Source organism: Cervus canadensis, chromosome 13, assembly GCF_019320065.1.
Source record: "Cervus canadensis isolate Bull #8, Minnesota chromosome 13, ASM1932006v1, whole genome shotgun sequence".
Classification (NCBI taxonomy): Eukaryota; Metazoa; Chordata; class Mammalia; order Artiodactyla; family Cervidae; genus Cervus; species Cervus canadensis.
In genome coordinates this window covers 23,695,365-23,719,198 of record NC_057398.1, presented here as the reverse complement: position 1 = coordinate 23,719,198, position 23,834 = coordinate 23,695,365, and the positions used below count along the sequence as shown (strand labels likewise).

Below are 23,834 nucleotides of genomic sequence, written 5' to 3'. Positions count from 1 at the left end.
AATCAGTCAGTTCTAAAAACAGTTTTGACTCCTCAGAAAGGCTGGAAGAGACAGCCAAGTCATGTCATCTCTCTTTACCCCGTGGTAAGTGTGGGCAGGTTCTTCTTCACGGAAAGTCTCCATCTGACCACCCCCAGGTTCATACTTTGGAGGACGATACTGCATTTTTGGCCCCAGAGCTTGCTTCCCCACGTGTCTGTGAGTGCAGAACAGGAGTCCACACTCCCCACCGTGCTGCTTGCTTTGCAGACACTGAACTGAAGCTTCTTGCTAGAGCAAAAGCCAGTAGGCTTGCCCCCTAGGCTATTTTGCTTTTTAGGGACCCCCGTGTGTGTGTGTGCTCAGTCGTGTCCAACTCTGCAACCCCAGGAGCCAGCTGTAGCCCACCACGTTCTCTGTCCGTGGGATTATCCAGACAACACTGCTGGAGAGGGTTACCATTTCCTCCTCTGGGGGATCTTTCTGACCCAGGGATTGAACACACATCTCCCACTTTGGCAGGCAAATTCTTTACCGCAGAGCCACCTGGAAAGCCTAACAGACCCTCAGACACCCATAATTTCTCCCAGATCTTCCTCTTTCCATCCCACTCCCTGGGCATTGTGTCAAAGGTTCGAGTGGTGACAATCATGGTAATAGGAAATGGCCGGTCAAGTTTCAGCTGCGCTCATACCTCTTTCTTATATAGCATAACCCATCAGACATTTATTTCTAATCAATAGTGAAATAGCTACCTGGTGTGTTTTTTAAGTTCTTTGAACAAAGTGTGTGTCCACTAGTGTTGTATGCCTTTCATGTGAAGTGAAACTGAAAGTCGCTCAGTCGTGTCCGACTCTTTGTGACTCCATGGACTAGTCCATAGAATTCTCCATAGCCTTTTCCTTCTCCAAGGGATCTTCCCAATCCAGGAATCAAACCCAGGTCTCCTGCATTGCGGGTGGATTCTTTACCAGCTGAGCCACAAGGGAAGCCCAAGAATACTGGAATGGGTAGCCTATCCCTGCTCCAGGAGATCTTCCCACCCCAGGAATCAAACCGGGGTCTCCTGCATTGCAGGCGGATTCTTTACCAACTGAGCTATGAGGGAAGCCCCTTACCTGGAGGTTGTTTTAACTTGGTTCTAAGCCTTTGACACTGTAACGTGAAAAACTGGTAGCTGCAACATTTCCACTTGTGCCAAATTAATGCAATGTAAATAAATAGTTGAGGGAGCTCTTTGTGCCTTGGAGACCTCCAAGTGCAACTTCAGGAGAAATAGGACACTTGGGAATAGGTATTCAAGTCATCTTACCGTGGTCTCTTTTGAAGGGATTTATCAAGAAATGAGAAAAATCTCTTCCCGGCCTGAAGCATTCTGCCTTGTGAAATATGTTATGATGAAATTGTGCTGGATATTGCTGCTGCTTTCTGACAAGGAGGGAGTTTATTGGAAAAGTTTCTGAATGATATTTTTTTAATCTAAGTTTCCACCCAGTATGTAAGTTGTACCCACAAAAAGGGGTCATAGTTTGATAGATCAGAATGAGAGACTAATCTCTATCCCCTGCTAGAATTTGGATGACTTCAGCACAGACTAAAAGATTCAAGGGTAGACCCAAACAGTATTTGATGGGTATAATTTTCCCATACAAATATGTACACTATCTTTCCAGGAATATATCTTGGGGAAGGGTTCCTGGAAAGGTGGCAGTTTTGAGGGATTCCATTGTATCTTAGTCACAGAGGTGCACCCATTATAGTTTCACATAGCTTCTATTAGGAGTAAACTTTTAAAAAGTTCTTGTTCTGGCATTTTATCCTCTCCAATGAAATTGATATTCTGAATTACTTTTTATTTTTTAACAACTTTTTAAACACATGTATTACAAATTTATTGTAGACAACTTGGAAACATTAAAAAAAAAGACAACAATAATAATAATCCACTATCCACAGTTAATATTATTTGTGTTATTATAAAAATGGGATTTTCTAGTTACTTGTCTATTTTTTTCCTCATAAGATAACATACAGGCTACCCCAGTGGGCCAGTGGTAAAGAGTCCGCCTGCCAATGCAGGAGAAGCGGGTTCGATCCCTGGGTTGGGAGGATCCCCTGGAGAAGGAAATGGCAACCTACTCCAGTATTCTTGCCTGGGAAATCCCATGGACAGAGGAGCCTGGCGGGCTACAGTCCATGGGGTCACAAAAGAGCCAGACACCACTTAGCGACTAAACAGCACATTAATACATACAAAGATAGCATGCAGATTTCTCCTGTCATTAGATATTTTTTACTTATGTGTTAACACTCGATTGGGATTGTTTTCTTTTTCAGTAGCTCTCTTTTTCAAAAATGTTTTGACTGTTCCCGACTATCCCAGTCTGTGTTTTCCAAAGGAAAAGATAGAAGTGGGCCCTGTTGCCTGAGTGCAGTCAACGTGCAAGTTTGTTCTTTGGCTTCTCTGCTGGCCCTGTTTTTGGATCTTCTGCCTCCATAAAGAGTCTCAGGCTTTGCCCTTACCATCTGTTTCTTAGCCCGTTTCTAAAAGACAAAAAGAAAGAAGTTAGGTTTTCCTCTTTTCAAGTCCAGGTTGTTCTATAGAAGATAAAATTCACTCCCTGCCCCTCCCTCTGCTCTACCCCTCTGCCCCTCACTCCAGTCTGATACACTGCCTTCCAGGGCGTAGAGAAGGCGTAGATTCGTCTTCTGGTTGCGCAACACTGCTTTGTCTTGAGTTTTTGCCGCGCTTGCAGAAAACACTGTTGGGAGTGTAAATCTGAAAAACAGGAAGGTCTCATCACATTGATGTCTTTCCTGTCAGCTCTCTTTTGAATCATCTGTAACTGCTAACAATAGCAAAGACAGCACTTTTGATACTTTGAAATGGAGGACACTAAATTGCTCTTGGGAAAATAGAGTGAATGTACACAGTTTATAATGACTGGTTAAGGGGAGTCCATGCTTCATAAGAATGAGTGACTTGCTTCTTTCATCATAGAGCTGTTTCACATTTTTTTCTGGGAGTTCAAGGGGAAAAAAAACCAACTCAGCCATTTATTTTACCCAGAATCTTTTAATTTGAAGTTTTGTGTTTTTTTTTTTTTAAAAAGCATAACAAACTCTGAGACGTTATCATAAGGACTGTTGCTCATACCAACAAAGAAATTGGCCTTCAAAAAAGTAAATGCCTTCATATCCAAAAAGAATGAAAATATCAGTTGATAGCAAAACAGACCAAACTGTGTATCTTAAATATACTCAATTAATTTAAACCCTGAAATGGGAAAAACATTTCAGAGAAATGCCTAGCGGTTTTCGCAATTTCATCCCTACTGTCGTGCAGTTTCCTTTGTGGTCCAGGGTGGGATTAACGTGCATGTTTCCAGCAAAGACTTGCCTGTGTCTGCGTTCTGGGTCTCTATGAAAATCTCACAGGATTGGGGGTGGCTTTGGAAAGTTTGCTTTCCGTGGCATGGTTTTCATGATGCAGCCCTGTCTGGGGGGCTGACGGGGTTGTAGTTTCACCGGGTAGAGTTCTGCAGCTGCACCGCTCGCTTAACCCACCGTTGTTTCCCAGACAGCAGTCCTGCCTTCCTGTGCCACTCGCGCCTTCTCCTTCTGACACTTCCAAAAGTTCACTTTGCTGTTTTTGTCGCTTGTCTTTCCTCACCAGCTCCATCGGTGTCTGATAGTACGTCCAGGCACTAATGCCCACCTCTGGCTATTGCTCTTTTTCTGCAGAGGGAGAACCGGAGATTACAGGAGGCCAGCATGAGGCTGGAACAGGAGAATGACGACCTTGCTCACGAACTAGTAACCAGCAAGATTGCTCTGCGGAATGATTTGGATCAGGTAAGCCTGGTTTCATGAGGTAGAAATAAGACTGTGGTGACGTCCTCCAGGGCAAGGACCAAGTTGCTCTCAGAGCAGTCCCACCAGGGCTTGCTCTCTGCTTGATGCTGAGTCAGCTGCTTGACGGGTGAATGGGTGGGCGGCACGCGAGAGAGTGGCAGGTGGGAGGGGACTGTTGTGCTCCTTGGAGATGGTGAAAAACACAAGCCTTTGGGGTTTCAGTCATTTCCAAACAGCGTGTGTAAGATACTTAAAAAAAAAAAAAAAGCTCTAAGCTTCTCTGGTGTCTCTCCTCTTAATCTCTTGTTTTAGTCACTAAGTGGTGTCCGACTCTTTCACAACCCCATGGACTGTAGCCTGCCAGGCTCTTCGGTCCATGGGATTTCCCAGGTAAGAATACCAGAGTGGGTTGCCATTTCCTTCTCTGGGGGATCTTCCTGACCCAGGGATTGAACCCACGTCTCTTGCCTTCTTCACCACTGAGCCAGCAGGGATGCCCTCTTAATCTCTTTTCCTAAACCAAGGACTTACAGCATCATTACCTGAAAATATCAGTCACCAGGAGTATATTAATGCCACTCTAACATTTTATAGTTACTATACATTTTGCTCCAAGATTTCTCATCTATAGTAAATGTGAGGATTTTATATGAAGCTTGTACATTGAGATATGTGTATTGGTGGACTGACAGGCATCCTAGGGGCAGAGAGCCAGGACTGCCTGGGTGTCAATCCTGGCATCACCACTTACTAAACACATGACCCAGGGCCATCCTTAACTTGCCTGTAGGTTTCAAACAGTGTTTCCCTCATAGGGAAGATGTGAGAATTAAATGAAGTAAAGCACTACAGTAGTATGTGTTCAATAAACATTAGCTGTTGCTAGGAAGCCCTTAAATTCTTTAACTTCCTCGTCCTTTCCAACAGTACTCATAGCTTTAGGACTTACTGTTTTTCCGTTGCTAGTGTCTTTGGAAATAATTGGCAATATAGAAGGAATCTTGCACAGTTTTAAAATCATCATACTATTTTCTAACTTTTAAAATGTGAGTATTCCCAATGGCGCAGGGTCAAAAAAGTTGAAACTTAGACTGGCTGAATCTGTTTAAAAAAAAGGCTTTACCTGTACTCTAAGTATGCCTTGGCAATATTTAAAATGCAGATCCATTGGTAATATAAATATGATTGGATGTTTAAAATGGAAGGTTTTTTTTTTTTTAATGTTTAAAAACGGTCCCTGCCACAACTCCTTTTCCCATATAAACAGCTAATTTTGCAGCTCAGAAGTTTTAACCACAGTAAGTTGTTGTTTGTGTTGTTGCTATTGTTCAGTTGCAAAGTTGTGTCCAACTCTTTGTGACCCCATAGACTGTAGCACACCAGGCCTCCCTGTCCTTCACTGTTTCCTGGAGTTTGGTCAAACACATGTCCACTGGGTCAGTAATGCTATCTAACCATGGCATTCCCTGCTGCCCCCTTCTCTTCCTACCTTCAATCTTTGCCAGCCTTAGAGTCTTCTCCATTGAGTCAGCTCTTTGAATCAGGTGGCCAAAGTATTGGAGCTTCAGCTTTAGCATCAGTCCTGCCAATGAGTATTCAGGGTTTGTTTCCTTTAGGATTGACCACAGTAAGATGGGAGATAAAAACCACTGTTTGTTAAGAAAAGTGCTGAAAGGGGAGAGGAGAAAGCTGAAGGAGTCAACGCTAACTGGAGTTTCAAAATAAAACAGAAACTGTGCTGCTTGGGACAGGAAATAGAAGGTGGAAGCAGCAGCCCTATGGGGGTGGGAATTGCCCTTTTGATCACAAATTGCATCAGCCAGCCCATTTGCAAGCTGTTAGAGGCAAAATGAAAAATGTGTGACTAAGAGAGTCAGAACCAAAGAAGGCAGAAGGGTCCCATTCAACAGGGCCATTGACCCAGCATGACCTTGACTGTTTTACTTCTGTCAGAAGTAAGACCATTGTAGTGACTCAGTACTATAATGAAATTTTTTGCTCCATATTAACTTTCCAGATGACCTTGACTGACACTTGATTCTGCCATTTTGAATATTTTAGCCATTAATAGTTTTCTTAAGATGGCTAGCTGAGTGAAAAAGTTTTACACTAAATCTGTTGTGGTAATTGTTCCACAATGTATGTAATTCGGTCATTTTTTTGTACACCTTAAACTTACACAGTGCTATATGTCACCTCTATCTCAATAAATCTAAAAGGAAAAAAAGTTTTAAGAAGTTAGACTTAATTGGGATGCAATGAAATGAGTTAGAGTTGTAAATTGAAAGTTTTGTGTGAAATGTATTTGTTATATGTTTAGCCTTTAAAAGGTAGAACAATAGTGAAATTAAATATTTACTGAATTCCTACTATTCACCAAGCACTTTATTTAGCAGTTTATAAGCATCATCTCATTTAATTTTCCTAATGACTCCATTAAGCAGGTATTTTAATCTTCCATTTTATAAATGAGGCAACTGGCATATCTACCATTACTTGAAAAGCTATCCTTTAAAAAATAGTTCAGTTCAGTCGCTCAGTCGTGTCCAACTCTTTGCAACCGCATGAATTGCAGCATGCCAGGCCTCCCTGTCTATCACCAACTCCCGGAGTTTACTCAAACTCATGTCCATTTAGTCGGTGATACCATCCAGCCATCTCATCCTCTGTCATCCCCTTCTCCTCCTGCCCCCAATCCCTCCCAGCATCAGGATCTTTTCCAATGAGTCAACTCTTCGCATGAGGTGGCCAAAGTATTGGAGTTTCAGCTTCAGCGTCAGTCCTTCCAATGAACACCCAGGACTGATCTCCTTTAGGATGGACTGGTTGGATCTCCTTGCAGTCCAAGGGACTCTCAAGAGGCTTCTCCAACACCACAGTTCAAAAGCATCAATTTTTCGGCACTCCGCTTTCTTCACAGACAACTCTCACATCCATACATGACCACTGGAAAAACCATAGCCTTGAACAGACGGACCTTTGTTGGCAAAGTAATGTCTCTGCTTTCTAATATGCTATCTAGGTTGGTCATAACTTTCCTTCCAAAAAATAGAGACTTGCATGAAAATATACATGCAAAGTTGTTTACTGCAGTGTTACTTACAAGAATAAAAAAATGAAATAAGGTATATGTCCAGTAGAAAGGATGAAGGCACATCTGTAAGATATCTTTTTGGAATAAATTTTTAAAAACAATGAGAAGATAATGATATAATAATATTTTTTAAAAAGTAAATTTATCTGTGTATAATGTTTACATCTAAATTGCAAGGGATATATGCTCACCCGGGGCCATCCTGGAGGAAAAGAAAGGAGGCTGGAATCTACCTTGTGACAGGAGAAAGGCCGACAAGAAAATAGAAATACATCAAACTGTTGCTACGGGAGGAACTCACCTGGTGGCGCGGTAGATGAGAATCCACATGCCAATTCAGGGAACACAGATTTGACCTCTGGTCCGGGAAAACTGCACGTGCCGAGGAACAGCTAAGCCTGTGTGTCACAACCACGGAACCCGTGCCGTAGGGGCCCGCGAGCCGCAGCTGCTGAGCCCGTGTGCTGCTACTGTTGAAGCCCTCACATCTAGAGCCCGTGCTCTGCAATAAGAGAAGCGACCACAATGAGAAGCCCAGGCACTGCAAAGAAGAGGAGCCTCCCCGCTCACCACAGCTAGAGAAAAGCCTGATGCCACCACAAACTACCGAGGCCTAATAAAAAATACAGAGACAAGAGTCTGGGGGAACTAGAAAGGTGAATTTAATCCTCAGCTGGCAGAAGGGGCACAGCAAGCACATGCCTCGAAAATTGTGCCCCACTTCCATGAGGAATCTGTGCTCTGCCTAGTCACTCAGTCTTGTCCGACTCTTCTCGACCACATGGACTAGCCTGCCAGGCTCCTCTGTTGTTGGGGATTCTCCAGGCAAGAATACTGGAGTGGGTTGCCATACCCTCCTCCAGGGGACCTTCCCAAACCAGGGATGGAACCCAGGTCAGTCGAACCCAGGTCAGTCGAACCCAGGTCTTGCGCGTTGGGGGTGGATTCTTTACCACCTGAGCTACCAGGAAAGCCCATGAGGCATCCAGAGGATTCTACAGATGAGGGCTTGCCCTCAGGGGTTAGTGATGAGGAACAAAGGTGTAAAGATACTGTATTCTTCCTCTTGCATTGTTTCAAAAACAGTTGCAGACTCCCTCAGCCTGTTAATTGGTTCTGGCAGTCCCATAGCCTAGTAGTTGACCCTGTTGTCTTTTGTGTATTGTACTGTGGCCTTCTTTCTATAATGTAAAAAGAGAAAAAACTATGGAGTGCTCTGTAAAGAGAGTGCTGTAAAGTGAAGTGAGCACCAGATACAGGATTAATTAGCATAGAGTTAAAGGATAGTAGGTGCAGAGGCAGCTCACGCAGAGCTAGCGGGCAGAAAAGCAAGCTTAGTTACAGCTACAAATTAGGACCTGTTAAGAGAAAAACTAGGAGTGATTAGGCCTGCTCACTGTTCTCTCCATCTTCTTTGTTCTCAGGAAAGGAAAGTAAAACTCATTCTTCTTTTTTCCCTTTTCATTGCAACACACCTAAGTGCAGCAATAAAGACCCAAGGCACCCAAAAATCAAAATAAAGAACAAATTAATTTTTGAAAACTCTAAAAAATGTTCCTATTAGATATCTCTGGGTGATAAGAGTAAGTCTAATTTTTATCTTCATCTTTATACTTTTTTCAATTATTTATCTTTTCTAAGAAGACCTTAAATTACTTAAGTGCATTTGGTTAGAGGCTTCCCTGGTGGCTCAGACAGTAAAGAATCTGCCTGAAATGTGGGAGACCCGGGTTCAATCCCTGGGTCAGGAAGATCCCCTGGAGAAGGAAATGGCAACCCACTCCAATATTCTTGTTTGGACAATCCCATGGACAAAGAAGATTGTCAGGCTACAGCCCATGTGGTTGCAAAGAGTTGAGCACGACTAATATTTTTACCCTTGGTTAAGTAATAACATGCCTTATAACATTTATGATCAGAAAAATGTATTATTTTAAAAATTATTTCTCCACCTCCAATAAATTTATTTTGTAGATTAGTCTGGAAAAGTTGCTAGAGTCCTCCTGAAATAATTATTGAGTACCTAGGTATCTCATGGAGCTACTAGATCAGTCCCAAAAGAAAAGATTCCTTCATTTATTCCTTCTCTTTATTTCCCCCCCTCATGCCTGTCATTCTCTTTTTAAAACAGTAAAGACCTGGCCCCTCTGCCTTTTGAAGCTTATTATCTAGATGAAAGAATGAAATTGCTATGCCATTGAATTGCTAATTCAAAACTTGCTATCTCCTCCTAAAATCTGATCTTGCAGTTTCTGCCCGAGTGGGGTTTATATCGAAAAGCTGTCCCTGCAGTTTAGGTACCTGGCCCCTCCAGACTTCGAGGAAGGGCATTAGCTTGAGGCTTTGCCTGCCTTTACCCAGTTTGCCCAGTGCTTTTTCATTCCCAGCTTAATCAAAATCAAATCTCTTAATTCAGATAGCAGAACATTGGCAAACATTAAGCAAGCATGAAAGCAGATTGTATTTGAGACAATATGAAAACCAAATAAACACTAAATAGGTAATCAGGTACAAAAAAAAACACATTCTTTCCTACCCATGTCATTTTAGAGCTGGCTTCAGGCTCCCTGGGCACCAGCAGCTCTTCATGTTTCTCTCTGACAGAGCCTTCTCTTTTGACAACTTGTCCCCGACCCTCTGGGGTAAGGACTTCAGTAAGGACTTCTCAGTGATCAGAAATGAAAAAAAGATGCATCTCCAGTTCAGTTTTGGTTACCTGCCCTCAGGCCCTTCCTGTTCTTTCTGTTCCAGAGGAACAAAAACAAGAGACACAACCAGTGCTTTCCCAGTGCAGACTGGGCCCAGGTCCCTTCTGACCACAGGGAGTTTGTGTTGAATCAGACACTGCCTGTCACAAGTGACACATTCTTTTGTTCTGTTTTCAACTAAACAGTTGCCTTGGTTAGTCCTTTGAGAAATCATTTTTGAAAGAGCCCCATCCCTAATGTTAGAGCGGAGCCTTCTGAGAAGTTGGTTCATGTTGTAATCACAGATCAAGTGCCTGTGTCTCTCATTTATATGTCATCAATTCAGTTCAGATCAGTCGCTCAGGTCATGTCCAATTCTGCAACCCCGTGAACTACAGGCCTCCCTGTCCATCACCAACTCCCGGACTTGACTCAAACTCATGTGCATTGAGTCGGTGATGCCATCTAACCCTCTCATCCTCTGTCGTCACCTTCTCCTCCTGCCTTCAATCTTTCCCAGCATCAGGGTCTTTTCAAATGAGTCAGTTCTTTGCATCAGGTGACCAAAGTATTGGAGTTTCAGCTTCCGCATCAGTCCCTCCATTGAATATTCAGGACTGATTTCCTTTAGGACTGACTTGTTTGACCTCCTTGCAATCCAAGGGACTCTAAAGAGTCTTCTCTAATGCCATAGTTCAAAAGCATCAATTCTTCAGTGCTCAACTTTCTTTATGGTCCAACTCTCACATCCATACATGACTACTGGAAAAACTATAGCTTTGACTAGATGGACCTTTGTTGACAAAGTAATGTCTCTGCTTTTGAATATGCTGTCTAGGTTGGTCATAACTTTTCTTCCAAGGAGCAAGTGTCTTTTAATTTCATGGCTATAGTCACCATCTGCAGTGATTTTGGAGCCCTAGAAAATAAAGTCTGTTGCTGTTTCCATTCTTTCCCTGTCTGTTTGCCATGAAGTGATGGGACTGGATGCCATGATCTTAGTTTTCTGAATGTTGGGTTTTAAGACAACTTCTTCGCTCTCCTCTTTCATTTTCATCAAGAGGCTCTTTGGTTCTTCTTCACTTTCTGCCGTAAGGGTGGTGTCATCTGCATACCTGAGGTTATTGATATTTCTTCCAGCACCCTTGACTCCAGCTTGTGCTTCATCCAGCCCAGCGTTTTTCATGATGTACTCTGCATATAAGTTAAATAAGCAGAGTGACAATATACAGCCTTGATGTACTGCTTTCCCGATTTGGAACCAGCCTGCTGTTTCATGTCCAGTTCTAACTGTTGCTTCCTGACCTGCATATTATATATCATAGAAGTTAGATAACAATTAGAAGGCTTACATGGTAAATAATCTGCCTGCAATGCAGGAGACCTGGGTTTGGTCCCTGGGCTGGAAAGATTCCCTGGAGGAGGGCATGGCAACCCATTCCAGTATTCCTGCCTGGAGAATCCCATGGACAGAGGAGCGTGGCAGGCTGTAGTTCATGGAGACACAAATAGTCGGACACAACCGAGAGACTAACACTTTCAGAAGGTTTCATATCAATAAGGCATTATGAGATGTTGGTCCGTGATTAGAAGATGATAATGACAAGTGTCCACTCAGTCTTATCAAACTGTGGTGAAGGTTTTATCATTCGGGCACAAAGATAGAATTTGAATATCTGTCTGTTTAGTATTCTGTTCCTGGAGATGCCTTTAAAGTTAAAAGATGGTTTCTACTTAAGCAGGGTATAGAGGTTGGCTGTACAGAGACTCAGAAGACTGTTTTTAGAAGGAGGAGGACGTTAATTCAGATCTGGTTGTATTTTGATGAGCAGAATCACCCCTACTTCACTGTCAAGCTTGAAGGAGAAATTCTGGATGCAGCTTCCAGGGACTTTTCCCATGTGGGACCCAGAGCAACTCCTACAGATGTCAGATCTGAGAACAGAAATAGAGTGAGGTCACCTGACCTTGGCCTCGTGAAGAACGTGCAGCAGTGTACATTTTATGTGTACATAAAAATGATAGACCTTCTCATCATACGTATCTAAGTGTTTATTAAAAATTTCCTCAAGGAAGTGGATTTTTTTTCCCTTTTCTTATAGAACCAACTTTCCAAAATTGTAAATATTTAGATATGCTGAGGAATTTCAGAAGCTTGGTGCTAAATGTTAGGATAGCATCGACTCTTCAGAGGTTTACAGAAGGCTCACAGTTTGAGTGAATCTTCCTTCGAGAAACCAAACTTAGAAAACATTTGTTTCAGAGTGTCATGATATGTGCTATTAAAAGGACCATTCTCTTTACAAAATGTAACCTGCTGGGGGTACAGTAAGAGGAAGTTAAAGTGCAGTCGTCTTTATTAGCAAGGCTGTCACTCAGAAATTCTGGCGTAGAACCTTAACCAGTGGGCAGCCATTCTAGGGAGACAGATCTGATAAGATTTTTGCTTCCCGGGTGGCTCAGACGGTAAAGAACCTGCCTGCAGTGTGGGAGACCTGGGTTCGATCCCTGGGTCAGTGAGATCCCCTGAAGAAGGAAATAGCAACCCACTCCAGTATCCTTGCCTGGAGAATTCCCATGGACAGAGGAGCTTGGTGGGCTGGAGTTCATGGGGTTGCAAAGAGTTGGGCACAACTGAGCCACTAACACTTTCACTTAAACACTGAAGCCATCAGGACCTCTTTTTTTTTTCACTAGAAAATTGAATTTTTTTTACGTAAAAATATTTTCAAAGGCTAATGCCATAGTGGAACAACTGAAGGATAGTTGAACCAAACTCTCGGGGAATTAGAGGCACATCCACCAATGCAAGCTCTTGATTTGCCACTGGGAGACCCTTCATTAGAGACTTTGGGGAGCATCTCCCACTTTGTGGGTCACTTGTCATCAGGTTTGCAGCTCTAGAATTCTCAATTTTGAGTGTCCATAGTCAGTATCAATCATCTAGTATCTTACCATTTATTAAAACTTAACTTGTAGTATATATGTTGCTTTTTTTGAGGCCCACCTCTCCTTTTAGGATGTGTTTTTTGCCGTGTAGATGTTCTTCCTGAAATCTAATGTATCAGAACAAATATCAGAGTCTTCAGAAGGAATTTTTCACTTTAACTACCCGGCAGTTCCAAGTTATCTGAAAACAGCTCTGAGCCCTGGGCTATGGGGACATCAGGAACTGGAAGACAGAGCCGAGAAGCTGGAAGGTAGTTTCTCTGCCAGGACCCAGCAGACTGTGCTGGCCCGGCCATCTGGACATGTGGGAGATGCGGCGAAACACAGACAGAGGGCCACCTGGCCAGTTTTCACAATGACTTCGACAGCGTTTTGCTGCTGTCAGCCAGGGATGGCTTCTTCAAAGAGCTGCCTGTATTCAGTGTCTGTCGTTTTCTCTGCTGAACTCATCCTGTGGCCCCCTTCCCCAAGCCTGCTTCTCTGATAACTCAGAGAACCACGTCCATTCACTCAGTAATCACTTACAGAGCATGAGCTCTGTTCCGGTCCTGGGCTTGGTGCTGGGGGTGTAGTGATGAGCGCAGGAAAGAGGGTTCCTGCCTCCTAGAGCTTGCAGCCAAGTGGGCAAGACACACACATCACACACACAGTTTATCACTCTAGATCGGGGCAAGTGCTACCAGGGGGAATACAAGTTTAGATGAGGGTGGGGAACCGATTCGGATGGGCTGAGTGGGACAGGGCTGAGGCCACCCTGTGCTGCAGAAGTGAGCTTGAAGCCAAGACCTAAAGGGTGAGGTAAGGGCCCTAATGTGTAAAGCAGGCAGACACACGTTAACTAAGTTAAATGTACACACACACACTGCTTTCATGGTGAATTTTGGCTCTGTATCCAAATTAAGAGCAGAGCACCCTCTCTGAGTTTTCTTGGCTGTTCTAGAAATACGGTCTTGTGTGCCTGGATTCCTGGTCCTTACTTCAGTTTGCCTCTGGGCTGTTCCTGTTACGGGTTTTTGGTCTTCATTTCTCCTTACTGTACTCCCTGCTGTTGTGAGTAGCCTGGAGGGCCAGGTTCCCTCAGCTGATCTTTAAACTTGCTCACCGAGCTGTGGTTCGCGGGTCAGCCTGTCTGTTCCTCCTCCTCTCTGGCTCCGCCCCACACATCACCAGGTAGAAGCTTCCCAGGGAGGCTCCAGCCCTTCATCCCGTCCTACCATAGCCTCAGAGTCTATGCTGTTGTGGCTGCTGAAAATGTGGAAGAAACACTTAGAAGGAGCATGCCCTTCCATGCCATTCACATCCGAATTCAGACTGTGACTCTGATCTTAGATGTGTGTCCCAGTCTGGTTATTTGATCTCTTCAAATCTTGCTATCATTAGCTGGAAAATAAATTTTGCTCTGAGGATTAGAGATAACGTGTGCTGAGCATGCCGTAGCTAGTTGGCATTCATTGAAAGCAACCGCCTCCACCCCCCACCCCTGGGTGAGCCAGAGGGGAAGAAAGGCTTCCGGGGGTGTTGCCCCATAAAGTATGTACATGATTTCTTCACCTTCCTCATGACTAATGTGCTCTGATTTGCAGGCAGAAGACAAGGCAGATGTGCTGAATAAGGAGCTTCTCTTGACCAAACAGAGGCTGGTGGAGACCGAAGAAGAGAAGAGGAAGCAGGAGGAAGAGACGGCTCAGGTAACAGGCATGCGGGGGATGGGTAACTGGTCTTCACACAGGTGCATTGGTTCCTGGGCTTGATTAACACTATAAACAAGAAGTAAAGTTGTTGTTGTTGTTCAGTCTCTCAGTCGTGTCCAGCTCTTTGTGACCCCATGGACTGCAGCACTTCAGGCTTCCCTGTCCTTCACCACCTCTCAGAGCTTGCTCAAACTCATGTCCATTGAGTCGGTGATGCCATCCAACCATCTCATCCTCTGTCGTCCCCTTCTCCTCCTGCCTTCAATCTTTCCCAGCATCAGTTAAATAGGAAGTAAAGTTAAATTTGTTCTCAATCAAGGCTGGTGCTAAAGCGGTACATGTGAGTAGCACTGAGTCATTTCTCCTGAAGGGTGTTAGGAGAGGTGGCAGCATTTCCACCCTGGAACAGCTTTCAGGAATTTGCCTTCACTGAGATGTCTAGCAAGAGCGTGAAGTCTTCTCGAAGTTTAAGAACTTGGAATTATGACCCAAGAGCTGTGACAAATCTGTAAATTTCGTGTCGCATCTCCAAGATGACTGACTTCTCTGAAGTCATTTATGAGGATCGTTAAGCCAGATGCCTACAGAGATCTCTGCTGAGATTTGCCTCCATCAGTCACGCTTCATTTTCTGGATTGATGGCTTTGAAGAAGGAGCACCAACATTTCTGTTCCTGGCAGAACTCTCAAATGGTATTCTCTGAGGGAATAGAAAGAAACCCTTTGGGAACCAGCCTTGAAGTTAGCTCCCTCCTGTCTTCATGTGAGTGGTGAGGGTGATCAGCTGGAAGACATGCCATTGCCAAGGAGCCCCAGAGGTGACCGTGACAGCTGGAGTCAGAGCTTCCGGCTTCCCTAAGGAAGAGCAGGCTGCTTCACCAGTGGTCTCCATCTCTGTCCCAGCCAGGCACGATTAGCTCAATTATTTTAATGAATCTCATTCGGAGACATCAATAATACTAAATATAAAACAGAACACAAAGCATTTCAAAGACCTCCTTCCAAGCAACCAGCAAAAGTTCCAGTAAAGTTACTAATGAAAGGATGTGTTATTTAGCATCTTCTGGAATTTATAAAAAGTATTCCATGATTTTCATTTTTCTTCCCTAAATAATGAAATGTTTTGGCAATTACAGTGGACCAGGAATTTTTTTAATGTAATCAAAAATATTCAGGGGCTGATTATCTGGTTTGATCTTGGCATTTTGATGGGTTTTACTCTTTTATTTCCTGCTTTTTGAGGGCCCACTTCAGTACTTTAGGTAAAGAATAAAGCTATTAACAAAGGAATTTAATCCATGATTTTCCCTTTGTGTGTGTGTGTGTGTATCCTATTTTAATTATGGTTCCCTTGTGAGATAGAGATTATTCTCATTTGTCAAATGAGTTAACTACAACTTAGAGAAACTGAGTGAACTTACTCAAAGCCTCTCAGCTACCTAAGTTGACCCTGAGTCAGTGGAGCCTTATGGCAGAAGGGACAAAGGGCATGGTTGATGTCCTTGAATTATGGAAGATAAAGAACAGAGACCAATAAAAACAAATAAGTTTGAATCGGTATAACCTACAAATGCTCTTAAAATTTTAGAATGTAGCAAATATGAAGCAACTCCCAAATCTTCTAATGAGAAGTGCAGCTATCAATTTCAATAACTTGTGAATTTGGAAGTACCAAGTATCCTCCATTCATATTTTGGGATGCTGCAAAGCAAAATTCATCAATTGTTTTCTGATTGTGTACTTGTAGATTAACCAGGGTTGGGTTTCGTTTGGTCATCTTGGGAGAATTGAATTCTTTCCCTTTTATCTGGTAACATCTAAACCTTTTCATTGCTCTAACCTTCTTCTTGAGCTGCCAAGCTACAGAAATAACTGTGGTTTCAGGTTCAGCATTCATAATTTAGTATTTCTGTGACTGTAACAAGTACTGCATCATGTGTCACTTTAACGTCTAAAGTCAGTGTTTCTTTAGTCCGCACCTCTATTTCTGACTCCAGTCCCAAAAGCCTCTTGTTCCTTCCTCCAGAGAGGGAACAACAGAGTCGATATGAGATGAGAAAGAAGGCCTGAAGTGTTTTTTCAGTAGTCTGTGTTAGAGCATCGAGAGCACATGCAGTGTTTGCCTTGATGCTTTTTGTTTTAGACTCATGAGAATAAAGATAGCTTCTGAATGGACCCTTATTCAACAGTTGTTTACATCGTTGTTGACTTGGAATCAGGCAGACTTGAATATGGACATTGGTGGAAATGTGTAAAGATTTTGACTGAGTCTTGATGTTTCTCATTCTTACTCTTTATAGCTAAAAGAAGTCTTCAGGAAACAGCTAGAGAAGGCGGAATATGAAATCAAGAAGACTACAGCTATCATTGCCGAGTATAAACAGGTAATGTGCCCCCGTGGGCTTCATCACTGTAGAAGTATTTGTTTCGCTCTTATCTTTGAGGAAATTTTGTTTGTTTGTTTTTAGAGTTTCCAGAATAGTTGCTGCACTGCACGGATTATATTTGTTGGCTCATTTTCTCCTCTGAAACAGACAGTGGTTAGACATGCTTGCTGATAACATGGGAAGTTTAATTGAGCAAAACAATCTGTTGGTTGTTTTCAATGTTTGATAGATTTAGAGGAATGAGAAATCTTATTGCCATTGGGATCCTGTCTCTGCCTTACTCAGAAGCTAATTTCCAATAGATCACATTTGCCAAGCACTAGAATTTAGCATTTGTACAGCTCGGAGATCTGCACGTCCTTTGCTGTCACAGTAGAGAACACGGGAGCTCTTGTCCGCACATGCCTGTGTGGCCTTTCCCAACAGAGGCTAGTGCCTAGCAGGAAACCTCTTGTGAACCTTAAAATGATGTTTTAATGGTTGCGGGGGGGCTGGTCTCCTTGAGGATGTTTCTGGTCTCATCACCAGACAGGGTCTCAGAAAGCCTCCATTCCGGCTCCAGTGGTCCCTGCTGGTTAGGCTGGGGCACAGCCAGGAATCCGCTTGTTGTCATAAGACCCTGACTAGACTGTTCAAGTTCAGCTTTCTCAAATTATTAAGGCACCATATGCCACCTACTTACCCAGAAATTTCCCTAGGGTCTCCTGTTTCACAAAAGAGTTGGAAGTCTAAGTCTTACTTTTTTAAAAAGTGGTTTTTTGCTTGTAAATAAAATGTATGTCCCTTGCGGAAGTGCAGAAAAACACAAAGAAAACAAACCTTCCTTAATCTTTCCAACTAGAAAGAATCACTTGATACACTGAGTATGCTTTGTTGCTATTGATACGTAAATAAAAATGTCAGTCACATTGTTCATGCTTTTGGAGGAAAACTAGTTCATTTGTTGTTATGACTATCTTTCCACAAGGATTCTTCCCTTTCGTGGAAGATTCCTTAGAACTAAGGCTTCAAATCTATCTTACTCTGTTTTATAATCTGTTTATATGCTTATTTATCTATACATATATATAATCAAAATATGTTTATTTAATGCCTGCTGCATGTGAGGTTTGATACTTTAGAGGAATAAAAGAGAAATTGATCCAGTTTTTCTCCTCTGGAAGCTAATCTTGTAATAGGTAAAACTTGGCCATAATTAAGAGGAGAGGGAATTACGTGTGGGAGATGAGGAATCCCTTCCTGGAGAAGGGAGTGATTTGGGTTGTGCTTCAAAGATAAGGTGAGGCTCAGGCATCTGGAGATGGAGAAGGAAAGGCTGGAAGTGTTGGCAAGGTGGAAAAAGCATGTGCAAAGGCATGGGAGGTTGATTAGTGACAGTTTTGTTTAGCAAGAGTTTCAAGTAGGCAAGAAAAGCAAAGATGAGTTGGAGCCAAGGTCAAGAAAGGTCTTCAGGGACAGGCTGAGGAGTTTGGATTTCATTCTGTTTGTAGCAGGACAGTGGCATGACTGGGAACATGGAACTGGTATTACTCGGTCACAGGGAGAGATGTGGAGACAAGTGGAGAGATGGACAGGCAAAGAAAGGCACAGAGCAGTAAGAGGCCAGCTGAGACAAGACAGGGTCCTGAACCACAATAAATAGCAGTGACAATGGAGAAACAAGAAATACAGGAGAGTTAATAAGGAAATGTTGAATTTGGATAACTAGGAGAAGGACTGGTTAGACATTAAGCAGTACGAGGATCATCAAAGACCACGTGCTTGTCATCACTGCAGATGCATTTTTTCCATCACATTAGGCCATAGGTGGCCTCCATATGCAGCACTTTTCAAAGAGCAGTCCTTGGGACGATTCTTGAATGTTATCTGGCAAGCACTTCAAGCAACAGACCCATCTCTTTGAAGATAATTAAACATATAATCCAAATGCATTCTGTAGTTGGAATTGGCTACTATTGGCTATATTTCAGAAGGTTTGGGCTTATTTAAAATGGTTTATGGTTTTCCAGAATTGCCAGAGAGATTGCTTCCTTTTAACGTCAGCCAGCACAGTCCTACGTATTGTTTCCAGGCCTGGATCTGGAGAAACTAGAGACTGAACTCAACAAGTTCTGATCTCTGAAACTATAGACTTGGATTTTTTAAAGTGTCTGTTTTGATAATAGAGGTAGACCTTTTATGTGTTTAGTCCAGATTGCATTTGAAAAATTGACATCCCCTAAATGTTTTATTCCATTTTTTTTTCCAAAATAAAAGATTCTTACTTCACTCAGGCTTAGTAAGACTTGACCTTCCAGTTTTATATGTATATATATAGTATATATAGGGCTTTGTAGGTGGCACAGTGATAAAGAATCCACCTGTCAATGCAGGAGATGCAAGAGACACAAGTTCAATCCCTGGATCGGGCAGATCCCCTGGAGGAGGAACCCACTTCAGTATTCTTGCCTGGAAAATTCCATGGACAGAGGAGCCTGGCAGGCTACAGTCCATGGGGCCACAAAGAGTCAGACATGATATATATATGTATCTCTGTGCCCAGTCTCTCAGTGTATATACACGTACACACACGCGCACACATGCATGCACACACACACATTTATAATTTGGTGGACTTTGAAAGCACTTATTTCTCTCTGTTCCCTGTGCTTGTTTGCACCTTGTTTCAGAATCAGAATAATGAGATGTTATTTAATGGTCCTATACTAAACCCTTTATGTACATTTTCTTTCCCAGTAATTATCACAGCACAGTACTTTTCAGTCATGAAGAAACTGAGGCTTAGAAAGATGAGTGAATATACCCAAGGACACCGTGCTAGGAAGTCATAGAGCTAGACTTCCAGGCATTTCATTTTATGCTATGTTGCCAAACCTCTTGTTTCAAGTTTTAAATCTCTATTACTTTCTGTTCATTTTAACTTTTAAAAAATTCACTCTGCCACTTCCTAAAGAAACTTTTGTGATTGAAAACAGAAACTCTTTGTGTTGCAGCAGAAAGGAGACATCTTTGATTCAGAATTCTTTTCATCAGATTCCTAGGATAGTACCTTGCCCAAAGTAGACAGTCAGCAAGATTCCACAGATTGATTCCAAAGTGAGGACAGGAATTCTCTGGAACCAGTCATGAAAACTAGTGACAGACATAAATCAAACTTATCCCCTGTGTTTTTTCTACTGACTGAGATAGAAATGTGCTTTACACACAGAAGAGGCTTAGGCTTTCTGCTGCTCATTGTGGGAATGACTGGCAAATTTGCAAAATTTCTTCTAGTGTCAGAGATGCTAGAGTGAATAAACAGCTATGTGCACATGCTACATGAGTTGTTCTACTTTCTAATAAAGCAGCTCTTTTCTTTCTCTTAGATCTGTTCCCAGTTGAGTACCCGACTGGAGAAACAGCAAGCAGCCAGCAAGGAGGAGCTGGAAGTGGTAAAGGTGAGGAAGAATGAGACGGTTCTGTGATGCAGTGTCTTCCCAGTTCACGTCATCTTAAGTGAGCGCCTGATCCCAGTATATGATGACACACCACAGGCAGGACAGCCTCTAAATACAGTCCCCACCCCACCTTTGTTACAAAGGGTTTAGGAATTATGGAGAATAGGATTCACCTTTGGACTGGGATGTGGGCCAGCCGAAAGCCCATAATCCTTGTGGGCTGTCAGAGACAGTAACAGGAAAAGAGGCTAGATTTCAGCCTTGGCACACGAGGCCCCTGAGCTCTCTTGCGTGTTGGCAACCTGGGAGCCCTCTGAAGCCGGCATCCCAACTGTGCCTGGATTGATGTGACTTCAGTGTGTGGCCCAGCAGGACCATCCCATCACTCTGTTAAACAGGAGACACCTCAGCCGGAGGTGGATTCTTCCACCAGTACTTTAGAGATGTAAGGAAAACCTGAAACATTTATAGGGCTTCCCTGGTGGCTCAGACAGTGAAGAATCTGCCTGCAATGCAGGAGACCCGAGTTCTAATCCCTGGGTCAGGAAGATTCCCTTGGGGAAGGGAATGGCAGCCCACTCCAGGACTCTTGCCTGGAGAATTCCATGGACAGAGGAGCCTGGTGGGCTACAGTCCATGGGGTCACAGAGTCACACTTATTTATATGCTGCCCCCTCGTGGTAGAACTACTTGTGTTTCTTTTCTATTTGAAAAAAGCGATAGCTTATTCTACAGAACCGGGAATAAACCAAGTGGATTGGTATTCTTTAAGCAGCAGCGTTGGCACAGCCCACTCTTGGGACAGTGTTAGAGAAACCTGATGCAATTCAATTTGAATATATTCAGGTTTATACAGCACTAGTAAGCAAATGCATTCTAGGCACTTTCGCATGTCATTTAACAGCTTGACAAGTTTTTTAACCTCAACTCAGACAGTAAAGAATCCACCTACAACGCAGGAGATGTGGGTTTGATCCCTGGTTACGAAGATCCCCTGGAGGAGGGCATGGCAACCCACTCCAGCACTCTTGCGTGGAGAATCCCCATGGACAGAGGAGCCTGGTGGGCTACAGTCCTTGTGGTTGCAAAGAGTCGGCTACGACTGAGCAGCTAAGAACAGCTTTATTTTGTGCTCCATAAACTAGAGGTATTACCTACCTCATAAGGTCATTTTGAAGATTAAATAAGATGATGTATATAAAGTGCTTAGTCTAGAACTTGGCACACAATAAATGCTCAAAGAATACATATTTTATAAGTTATAGCCTGAAAATCTGAGACATGAGAACTGAAAAATCTGAACCTTGCTCTGGGAAGGTGACTTTTGGGGCTTTGGGCCTGGGAGACATGCTTGGACATACCAGAGAAAGAATTTAAAGACCAGTGGAATGAAGAAGCAGCTAATGAAAAGATGATACCAAAGCCTTTAGGCCTACATGGTGGGGTCATGCACGGTGACACAGAAGTGTGAGCATGGTTACTTTGTGTGTGTGTGAAGAGAGGAGCATGGTTATGGCAAGGGACATGCTGAGCTTGTAACAGTAGGGCATCAAAATAGAAATGTTCTATAATATCCCTTATCTCTAAATTTTTTGAAGATATTTTAAGAAAACAGCAGTTCTGTTGTTGCTAGTGTTCAGTGCTCTCTGCTTGATTGACAATCCAGGCATGTAACCCGATGACTTTTATCCCTTAAACAATAATGACCATCTTTCCTTAAAGTTGAACAAGAGGACATATCTTGAGTTGGCCAAAAAATTCATTTGGGTACTTCTATACCATCTTATGGAATAACCCAAACGAACTTTTTGGCCAACCCAATACTTGTTTGTTGCTAGGGTAGACTTAGGTTACTCATAATGACCTTCCTTGTCTACCACAGGCAAGTTTACTTGTACTCTTTAAGCTTCTTCATTTGTAGATGGGGATGATAATAGTACCTAGTCATATGGTAGCTCTAGGGTTAAATGAGGTAATTAATGCACGTAGAGTATATGCCATGGGCTTGGCATCCAGTAAGGATAATGGTAGAATAAAATTTCTAGAACACATTCAAGAAAATGCTATAACACTTCCTATCTCCAGACTTTTTCTATAGACACTTGAAGAAAAAGTAGCTCCTATCTTCGACAGTTGGGTTTTGTGCTGATTATAACCATTTTGGTCATAGCCCAAGAAAAATACTTTCATAAATGGGCCTTCATTTGATGACCAGAAGCAGTGTCTAAAGAAATACCGTATCACAGTGTCTCAGGACATGATATATGCTATGAAATATGGTTTGATACTGGTTATCTCTTTTGGGTATTTCAGGGTAAAATGATGGCATGTAAACACTGCAGTGACATTTTCAGCAAGGAGGGTGCTTTGAAAGTAGCGGCCATAAGCAGAGAGGACCAGGGGATGGAATCGGATGACGAGAAGGACTCTCTTAAGAAGCAGCTGAGGGAGATGGAGCTGGAATTGGCACAGACCAAACTGCAGCTGGTGGAGGCCAAGTGTAAAATCCAGGTTGGTGATTTGATAAAAGACTGATAAGAAGAAAAATTAAAGTCAGTGGCCCAGGATATTCTAGGACTGTAGAATATACCCATCAAGCTTAGAATCATGGAAATGTTTCACAATTCATACCGTATATGATGAATACATTTTCTGCCCAGTAATGAGTTGTATTTTACGTCACTTTTAAACACTGATATAAACCAATCAATCCTAAAGGAAATCAACCCTGAATATTCATTGGAAGGACTGATGCTGAAACTGAAGCTCTAATACTTGGGCCACCTGATGCAAAGAGCCAACTCATTGGAAAATACCCTGATGCTGGGAAAGATTGAGGGCAGGAGAAGAAGGGGACGACAGAGGACGAGATGGTTGGATGGCATCACCAACTCAATGGATATGAGTTTGAGCAAACTCTAGGAGATAGTGAAGGACAGGGAAGCTTGGCATGCAGCTGTCTGTGGGGCTGCAGAGAGTCGGACACAACTGAGCAACGAAACAAAAATAAACACATAGTTTTAAATAAATTTTTAATAATTAAATTTCACACCACACATACACACACACACACACACACCAAAAATAAACACAGTTTTAAATAAATTTTTAATAATTAAATTTCACACCACACCACACACACGCCCACACCCCCACACCCCCCCCCCCCCATGGGAACTTAAGCATATGCCTTTTTAGTTTAACCTGAGAATTTTTTTGCCATGGTCCTTTCGCATTGAACTTGGTCACTTAGCTGATGCTTAGAGTTGAAAAGCCACACCCCTCCTGCTCTCCTCGCCCTAACAGTTGAATGTTGGCTGACGGCCATTCTTTTCTTTGGAGTCCCTTTTCATCTTTACCTGATTTTGCCGAATCCCTTTCCCCATAATCTCGTTCCACTTTGGAGGATATCAGAATTAGGAAAACAGTCCTGGCTTCTGATGGACTGTTCCCATTTCCTTCTACCAGTGATCCTCACCCTCACTGTGTCCTGCCATGGCCTCCACTGCACCACGCTAATGATCCTGAACTTTCTGCACCAGACCTTGTACATTCTCAGGGCCAAGGCTGTGTGTTGGGACCCAGAACTCATTCATGCTCACACTATCAGTAAAACTTCTTTCCATCCATATGCTTATGTTTACCTGTGGTTTTAAACATCTTCTCTCAGGTTGCAGCCTAAATTGGACCTAAATTGTAAGGGGGAGGAAAGGGTAAAATGAGGTTTCCTGTCACGGATCAGAGAAAGCACAGATT

General features: G+C 42.9%; 1 protein-coding gene across 5 annotated transcripts in view; it reads left to right on the top strand.

Moving 5' to 3' along the window:
- RABGAP1L (RAB GTPase activating protein 1 like) overlaps positions 1 to 23,834 on the top strand; it is a 669,536-nt gene that overhangs the window by 640,403 nt on the left and 5,299 nt on the right. For all 5 annotated transcript variants that reach the window (XM_043484703.1, XM_043484704.1, XM_043484711.1 and 2 more), the window contains 5 exons: positions 3,724 to 3,834; positions 14,148 to 14,252; positions 16,555 to 16,638; positions 20,007 to 20,078; positions 22,392 to 22,589. In XM_043484703.1, coding sequence (XP_043340638.1) covers positions 3,724 to 3,834; positions 14,148 to 14,252; positions 16,555 to 16,638; positions 20,007 to 20,078; positions 22,392 to 22,589 — 570 coding nt within the window. The remainder of the gene's footprint in view (positions 1 to 3,723; positions 3,835 to 14,147; positions 14,253 to 16,554; positions 16,639 to 20,006; positions 20,079 to 22,391; positions 22,590 to 23,834) is intronic.